The sequence below is a fragment of the Trachurus japonicus genome, chromosome 21, assembly GCF_045865225.1.
Source record: "Trachurus japonicus isolate A0001 chromosome 21, Traja_1.0".
Classification (NCBI taxonomy): Eukaryota; Metazoa; Chordata; class Actinopteri; order Carangiformes; family Carangidae; genus Trachurus; species Trachurus japonicus.
Window position 1 is genome coordinate 12330671 of NC_140927.1, and position 9306 is coordinate 12339976.

At 43.3% G+C, this 9306-nt stretch overlaps 1 protein-coding gene across 2 annotated transcripts; it reads right to left on the reverse strand.

Moving 5' to 3' along the window:
- Positions 1–1068: 1068 nt before the first annotated feature.
- gjc4b (gap junction protein gamma 4b) lies at positions 1069–8929 on the reverse strand. 2 transcript variants are annotated; one of them, XM_085764305.1, is made up of 3 exons: positions 8748–8929; positions 2694–3873; positions 1069–2593 (listed from the first exon to the last, which is right to left on the reverse strand). In XM_085764305.1, the coding sequence occupies exons 2-3, from the start codon at positions 3838–3840 to the stop codon at positions 2580–2582; spliced, it is 1161 nt and encodes a 386-aa protein (XP_085620431.1). In that variant the 5' UTR covers positions 3841–3873; positions 8748–8929; the 3' UTR covers positions 1069–2579. The 2 variants fall into 2 exon arrangements, with proteins under 2 accessions (XP_085620431.1, XP_085620432.1); XM_085764306.1 differs by lacking the exon at positions 1069–2593 and having other exon boundaries at positions 2680–3873.
- Between the last annotated feature and the right edge of the window lie 377 nt (positions 8930–9306).

Consider the following 9306-nt stretch of genomic DNA (forward strand, 5'->3'; position numbering starts at 1 on the left):
GTGGACTCCCATGCCATTAACCGTTCAAATCACTTCCACAGAGGAAAGACGGCTCTGGAAAGGGTCCATTGTTGTCTGTAAAGAGTTCAGTGAAGCTTGTAGTGGTTTTAGTGGCAAAAGAGACATCCACCACAAACAACGCGGCTGCAACAGGTTCTTTGGGAGTTTTAAAAGTTTATGCGGTTGTTGGAGGGTTGTTAGCGGCAAAGGATGCTATAGCTTTCCCACAGCAGGTGTAGCCGGAGCTTGTCCCCCGTTAGCTGATTTGGTGTTTCTAGAATGGGGTAAGGAATGGGCTAAATTAAATCAAGCAACAATGATTATGATGAAATTCTTAGAAAAAGATTGTTTAAACAAGAAGGGAAATGGGAGCCTTCACGTGTGCATCCTCTCCCTACAACCTGAAGTCCTAACATGTGCCAGTGACAGTAGCTGCTAAATGATTTAAAACACCTGTTCAACTGAAACACTATAAATCTGGCTACTTCAGAAGTTTACACAACCTTTAAAAGGGACAGTTCAACATTTTGGCAAATTCAAATTTTTGGCAAAAATGGCAGTAGGCACTACCATAATCCCTATAGACTTAAGGGTAGGTTCATTACCTTTAATTATCAGTGCATGTTGTTTTGAGATCTACGGGGCAGAGATGCAAGCAATCCAACTACTCCAAAAACGCTCTTGTGGAGAAGTTGTGACCTGCACTTTCACCGAAATAACAATGTAACATTACGAGACGAGTTATTTTCAAGGCAAACGCATAGCTGGACTACATTCCAGACATGGCTGCTGGACGGAGTGATTTCAAAAGCAGCTCACGTCTCAAACAACATGCACTGATAATTAAAGGTAAAGAACCTAACCCCATGACTATAGGGATTATGGCAATAGGTGACTTTGCCAAAATGTTAAACTATCCCTTTAAGAAATGGTGCAGGTTAATAAGGTAATACAATGAGTTAAAGCTTAAGAGTGAAGGGGCTTCGCCTGAAAAGAAAATGCATATATCAGACCTGGACCATTTTCAAGCAAATACAAAAAAACGAGATTGAAAAGAGCTATTTGTTGAAAAAAATTTATTTTAAAAACTAACCACAAAGTACTATCAATACAAAAAGTATAAAAAGTACAAAAAGCATTGCTCAAAAATAACTTGAGATGACAATATTTGAATTGGCACTGATGGCACTGTGGGTATGATTCAGAATACAAAAGATGGCATCTTAATAGAGCGCATTCAAGCCATTGAATTCACATTGAAATGATTAAATCACTTACAACCCTTATTGAGACTCTGGAACAGTCATAACACTAATCCAAAAATCAGCACTTTCAGACACTGAACATTGACATGACATTACAGTATTATTCCTTATTTAACCAACCAATTTAAATTTGGGTCCATAGTGGGAACAAAAAACACAAACATCAGTTGGTCAGAGACGACGTGTACCCATTTGAATAAGCTGCGTTTCTTGAGTATTAAAACTGTCTTTGCGTATAAAAAAAAAAAAGTTGCAGCTGAAATGAGTTTGTACCGAACAATTTTCACAATGCACTGATCCAAGGGAGGGAATCAGGCTTCAGGAAGCTAAGACAGCCGTGAATGTCATACTTTGAAAATAATCATTTAAAGAAAAATTGTCAGCCACAGTGACAAGAGCCTCTTTTCAAAAACACGGTACTCTAAACTAATACAAAAATAAAGAACAGTATCAAATACAAGTTTAAAACAATACAAGACAATATCAAGAGTTACATGGTTTTCAAGCATTACCCAGGTTTGTTTACTCCTTTGGACAAAGGCACCCCAAGTGTGTTCCAGTTACTATACTGGGCCTCAGACTTGGGGGAATGTTGACTGGTCCAGTGCCAACATTGTGGAAAAAAATATGACACACTTGAAATATTCTTTGTATGAAAACACCTTGTAGAAAAAAGTCTTCATCAGCATGACAATAAATCCAGTACCTTTCTTTTATGAGTGGTGCCTTGTCCAATGGCCTTTTGTTTGCATCTGCTAGCACTCACTCACTGATTCACTTCCTCACAAAGTTTCAGCTCTTACAGTTTATGCATGTTTTCTTTCTTTCTTTTTTTTTTTGCACAACAGTTGGCTTGGCCTTACCTTGACAAAATGCCACAATGTGGAGTTCCAGTTTAGGTCTAAGGCAAATTGAGATGCACTCACTGTGAACTTCCATAAGAGAACAAACTAAGCTCCAAGTCTCATAATAAAAAAATAATAAAAAAAGAATAGCTGCCCTGAGGGAGAAGTACGAGTTTAACCTTAACAACGGTCGTTTGTAAGCACTTTGGATCTTCAGACAGGCCGGTGTCTCAAGAATTGCTGGGATGAGACGACCACTCTCCTCCTCGTTCCACTTGATACTCGGCCACAGCCGGCCGTAACACTAGAAGGCTTGGGCTGACTTCATCCACCTCAAGCAATTTCATGGTGCCACACTCACACACACACACACACACACACACACACACACACACACACACACTCTCCTTTTTTGATTCCCTTCTGTGCATACACTGCTCCTGATGCGAACTTATCGGCTGATGACAACCTATGCACGGAGACCTGTGAACACAAAGGTGGTGTCAGTGTTGTTTGTCATCCATCCATCACAGCCACATAATATAAGTAAGATGTGTTATGTAATAAACCTATGAGGCCTCACCTTTCTCACATGTGCTGCTCTGCTTCTCCTGGGCAAAGTTTAATCTGTTCTGCTCGACTGCGGTGCCGTTGGACTCCGGGCTGCTACTGCGTGACGGGCTGTTCTCCTCATTCTGGTAGGCCAGATCCAGATGCTGCTGGGCCAGCTTTAGGTGCCTACGCAGCCTCTCCAGCTCCCGCGACGAAGCCTCGTCCCCGAACGACTCTCGGCCCGAGTCTCCCAGGTTGTCCCTGAAGCCCATTTTTCCTGTCGGGTCCTTCTTCAGAGCCGTGTGGTAGCCTGGAGGTGCGGAGGGTTGGCGGGAGATGGAGGATCTCTGGCTGGCCAGAGCCGAGTGACGGGGGGTGGGAGGCCGAGGCCGGGGCATGCAGAAGCAGTCGCGAATGCCGCTGATGCCGAGGTGGAGGATCTCCAACATGGTGAAGAGCAGGCACAGGGCGCTGACGGCATACATGATGAGCAGGAAGATGGTTTTCTCCGTAGGGCGGGACACGAAGCAATCCACTGTGTGCGGGCAGGGGGAGCGTGTGCAAACGTATGACGGCGCCACCTCCAGCCCGTACAGGATGTACTGTCCAAACAGGAACGAGACCTCGAAGATGGCACGCGATAGCAGCTGAAACACGTAGACTTTCATGAGGCCGTCTCTCTTGATGCGGCGCCGTCCGTCGTGTTTTTTGGAGGGCTTTTCTACGACTTCCTTCTCCTTTTCCGGCTCAATCTCCTCCAGGATCATGGGGTCTTCCTCCCCATTATCCTCCGCCTCCTCGTAGTCCCGGTTGGCCCCACGACTCACTATCGGCATCCTCTTCCTGCCCCGGGGCCGGTAGTCATCATCCTCCATGCGGGCTATCTTATGCATAGCGAAGCCAAGGTACATGATGGTAGGGGTGGTGATCATAATCACCTGGAAGACCCAGAAGCGAATGTGCGACAGCGGCGCGAACGCGTCGTAACACACATTCTCGCAACCAGGCTGTTGTGTGTTACACACAAATTTACTCTGTTCATCATAGTAGATCGACTCGCCCCCGACCGCTGTCAGCACGATGCGGAAGACGATGAGGAGAGTGAGCCAGATTTTGCCTACGAAGGTGGAGTGATTGGAAATCTCATCCAACAGACGTGTGAGGAAGCTCCAGCTCATTTTGCCTCTGGAACAGGAGGGAACCTCTCAAACCTGTGCAGAAAGAGACGCACATTGTGTTAATACATCACTTTTAATGTCTTAACTGAAAGCACATGAAAAGTAATATTTAGCCAGCAATGAAACAACAAAACCTTTCATCTAGAACACGCAGTTAACATGTTAACATGCACAAACAAAAGAAAGGACTGCAAATTATACAGGTACAATATATTATCAAGCCACAGGCATCTTATTAAGCTATCACTTTTATTACTCATAATTACACTGCAAAAACTCAAATATCTTACCAAGAATATTTGTCTTATTTCTAGTCAAAACAAATCTCATTATACTTAAAATAAGACTCATCACATTAAAAAGTAGCTTATTTTTAGACACTTTTTACTTCTTTCAAGCATATTTTCACTTGAAATAAGTAGAAAAATCTGATAGTGGAGCAAGTTTTTCTTTCTAATTACAAGGACAAAAATTTGCTTTTACTGGCAGATTTTTCTACATATTTCAAGTGAAAATTAGTTTGAAACAAGTGATAATGATCTAAAAACAAGTAAATTGTTGTTAGGTGATGAGTCTTATTTTACATGGAAAGAGATTAATTTGGACTAGAAATGAGACATTTTGACAAGAAAGAAGACAAACATTCTCGGAAAGATTTTGAGTTTTTGCAGTGTATTACTCATTTTGGTGCATCAGGTAGTCTTTTTGTTATTAGACATAAGAGCCACCAGGTGGAGCTGTTGTGTCATTGGTACCCAGAGCTAACTCACACCAGCCATGACAAGGAAGTGATAGGGGGAAGATTGTGAGAAGATCTCAGTAGATGCTATCAACCAAATCAACCAAACCGCAGCCTCACACTTGTGAAGACTGGAATGAAAACATGTTAAACTGGGACAGTGAAGAAGGTGTACGTGTGTGTATGAGACATAGTTAAACTGAAAGAAAAAATGAAATAGGAGACAGAAAAACAACTTATTTAACTAAACTCTCTTTCAATGTTCAGCACATAATGTTCAGAAAATACCACAACCTTTCACAAACAGTGGAGAGGTGTGAGACGCATTCTGATGTCATGGTTTAGTAACTGCAAAGTGCTGCAAAGACAAAGTCAAGAGCTAACTGGTAAAACACCAAAAGGTATTCAAGAGCTGTTGTGGTTTCACACCATCTGAGACCAAGCTCATAACTTCTGCTAAGTAATTATCCACTACCATTAACTCTACTACCACACTGTGCCATGTAGCTGAACAGCAGTGTTTACTGAAACTCAGAAAAGACTCAGTCTGCCGCTTTGTTCCTCACCTTCACACCTATTACAGTATTTGTATGTCTTGAATTGGCAGCAAAAGATGCCTTGGAGCACAAACTTCAAGTGCTTTCAAGTTTTTTATTGCTCGTCAGGGTTAAACACAATCATAAGTAGGTTAGAGTGAAAAACAATCATAAATCAAGGAATCTGTTGAGTGATGGTGTAACTGTCTTTTCCATGCAACCCTTTTCTAAGACAGAGCTGAAGCCAAATACAGAGTTAACTGAGAAAAGGAAATCCAAGTAGGGCAGCAGCGCCTTATCAAAGATTACAACAAGGTTAGATATCCGTCCTTTAACTTAACCCTACCTTGACTCACAGATCCAAAAACCTGAACAAACATTAGGTTTAATCTTGTAAAAACTTTTTTTTTAAAAAAACAACAAACAACACAAAGCTTTGAAATTACTGTAATTTAACTGTTGCACCGGTTCCCTGGTAAAGGAACAGAAACATTCCTTAAGGTTTACACACTTAACTTACATGGTTGCACAAACACCACATGTGGCACTTGTTATTTATCAGTATAAGCTGCCCTTCAGGCTCTGTACAGAGAAGTGCAGGACTTTAAAACACATTTTGAAGTGGGACAGGTTGAAAGAGACATGTAGTTAAGTTGCTTTCCAATGTTAAGATGAAAGTTGCCTCCACAGGGAACTACACTTCTGCTTCTAACTATGCGCACACCGTCATGGCAGTGTGGCAAAAATAAATAAATTCATTTACAATGGACTAAAGGTGAAGATAACGGGCTGTTCCCGACAGGTATGAATGGGAGTACTGTGTGCATGTGATATTAGAAGGAAACTTTTACTCAGCATAAAAGGTAAGGATAAAGTCTCTATTGTGTGACTGTAACCCAGGTATGGCAACAATCTTGTGAATAATTTTTTTAGGAAGGCTCACTGCATGACTCAGCGGCTGCTCTGAGACTCTTTGAAAAGATTATTGATTTGTAATCTGTGGTGGAGTGAGTCTGCCAGTAATCTGGTTTTCCATGTGTAGAGAAAGAAACACACAGTGGGAGGGCACGAGACGATAAGACGGGCTCTGCGATCCTTCACCACTAGCGTTGGTATGCAGTTGTGTTCATTTCTGCATCCACATAAGTCTCCATCACAGTTGTTTGTGCATTCACTGCTCGGTGTGTGGTTTCTGCAAAGCTGCATTCATGCAGCTATATCCTGCACTAAAACATCTAACCCTGAAATAACAACACATTTCCACATCAGCTGTGGGATGCGCTTTTAGGATGAAAATGCAAATGGAGGAACATTTAGCACCAACCCAATTACAGATGGGAAATCAAAGTTTACGTGACATCACGAAGATTTCCGTCATCAGCTACATTCTGCCAACACAGCTCTCGTTTATATCAGTCACCTAGGCTACAGTGTTTTTTTTTCTGTTCACTAAACTGTGCTGTAATTTTGAGATAATGAGTCAGAGCTGATATCAATGTCAGAGGAAAACCACTGCGGCGCACAGTCTGAGTGTGCGATAGTGATAACATTTTAAAAAAACACACACACGACACAAGACAGCAAATCAGACACTCACATATAACTGAGAAAAACAGTCGTGTTTTTTTCTCATCTTGGTGGTCATGTGTTGTCAGACTGACATGGATGGACCTGTTCAGTCGCATTAGCAGCAACTGGAAGCAACCTACTTTGTTCTTAAAGACCATACAAACAAAAGTCTGTTTAAACAGGGGCTGTCACAGGGAGGCTGCACTGTTCCCAACATCACAGTGTCAGTTCACACAATGACATTTTTCTACTGCCCTTTCAAATTAGCAGCAGCTTTAGTGGGTGTGTGTCTGTGTGCGCACTGTGTTTTTGTTTTGGGTGTCCACATCAGACAAGAAGCTGTTTTTCAAATGATAGGGCAGGTTGTGATGGTTGGATGATGACACCTCTCTTTCAGTCAACACAATATGGAGCAAAGATGCTGTGACCTTGTCTGTGCTTGTTAGAACCTTTATCCCCCGAACACCTCTTGTTGTCACAAAGTGAATAAATGTGTGGAAACCCTCAATGGAAATAGATAAAACAGATTTTGACCATTACATGAAATACTAAAAAACTAATATAGTCAAACCAATACTACATTTCTGAGGCGACTACAAATAGGTATATTTAATTTAAAAACGATGGTGTATAGACTTATTTTCCAAACAAGAACTTCATTACCATGAACCCTCAACCATTCTACTTTTCTTTATCACATTTTGAAGTTCCTACATATGTACTAGTACCAAAAGATTTGCAACAAGCTGACCTCACCCTGGCTTCTTCATCAGTCTACCAAACAAACTTTGAAGCGGTTCCTGTCCAATAGGATAAGAAAAACAATCTGACCATTTTCTGTCTTATCAGTTCTATGTGTCACCATCCCATAACATCCGATTGTTGACCCTGTAATCACCTACATCCTCCAGTGTGGGCCATAGTCAGGTCCTGAGCTCTGAGGCAGCCTCATTCTCTCCATGACACTTCAAAGAAAACATCCTGCTTTCCAATAAGGAGCAGCCCAGTGACCCAGCCCTGCACAACACTGAGGCTTTTGTGGCCCTCACATCTGGGACTTGAAGACGTGGTTATATCTCCTCCTCTATCCCACAGCTGGACCTGAGAGGCCCAGGGCTCAGGGAGGAAAATAAGAAGCAGCAGCAGCAGCACACAGAGTCAGGCTGAGGAGTGAGGTTCAGTGGAGGAGAGCTGGTGAAAAGTAGGGGGGTTAGAGGGGGAGAAAACCATCCGCCCTCTCCTTCTCTCCCTCCACAGCAACGTGTACACAGGGACTCTGTCTGATCAGCAGCACAAACTAAATACACAAAAACAGAAGGTGAAGGGCATGTGGGCCCTGCTCTGTTTAAGTCCAGCTATATCATTAAATACTTTTACATTTCAAACGGGTCCAATGAGCAGGGGGCGCAGAGAAAAAGCTCCTCGTGGCTGTGGCCGCCGTCCCTACAGTGCTCCACATGTTCCCACTATTATATCCCACCCCCCTTAACGGAACCAATTGGTGGACACAGCTTCACTATGTTATTTGGAGGCAGTAAGTCGGTCATACAACTTTAAAAGATATTGATCAGATATCCTCTATAACGTGGTGGTTTCACAGGCGAGGGGTAGGGGGGCGACTGTGAGGGGGGAAAAACAAGGCACGATCCCTGCGCGTTATCCCTGGCTCTACACTGTCTATTCTCCACATCCTGGATTTCCCTTCAATTTATCTATATTAGTGCTAAAAACAGCACACTATTTACAGCACGTGATGCTCTCGATAACACACTATCACACCGTGCCCCAAAATACAATTAATTCCCCACAGTGTGGTTAATATGGAGCTTTAATTAGCACCGTCTCCTGCCAGCCCTGTGCGCCTAAACTCCTACTTGGCGCTTAAACAATACAACCCAGACGCGACACCGTCACCGACCCTGCTCCGGTCAATACGGATTATTATTATTAACGCGAATTAACACGAGACAAGGAGAAAACAAAAAACGGGAGGAAAGTTCCAGAGAAAACTTGAGCTGAGCTCTATTGTTAGCAGGAGCTAGGACGTCTGCGGCTCGGTTTACCTTCAGTTGTGCTGCTGGTCTCCTCTGTTGTCTGGCTGCTCTTTATTCCCACAGCTTCTCCTTCTTCGTTTTCTCTTGGATAATAAACGAAGCCCCCCCTCTAGGCTCTAATATCAAGCCATCCAGTGGTCTGCTCTCCTACCAGGAGCCTGCGTCCTTCTCCAGCCGAGTGTGTTAAGACTGCGGGGCAGGGACAAAGAATATTCCCAAATCCCCCCCCCCCCCCTCTCCTCCTCCTTCTCTCCTCCCAGTTTTCAGCCGGGCTCCCCACCCCCCTTGTCTGCGCACAGGAAACCATCCACCGCCTCCTGATGCAATCCTGCCCAGAACTTCACCCTCCACTCTCGGCCTGGAAGTAACCCACTGAAATCTGACTGAAGTAGTCTGTCCTGTCTGTGTTAGAGTAAAAATACAGCTGCTGGGAATATAAAACCCTCATCCCTTGAACTATGTAGTTTCTAACAATGAAAAGCAGTCTAATTGTTACCAAAGGCTCATGTGTCTCATGCCACAGGCTGCAGGTGTGTGTGTTCTGCAGGCAGCAGCAGCAGCAGCAGCA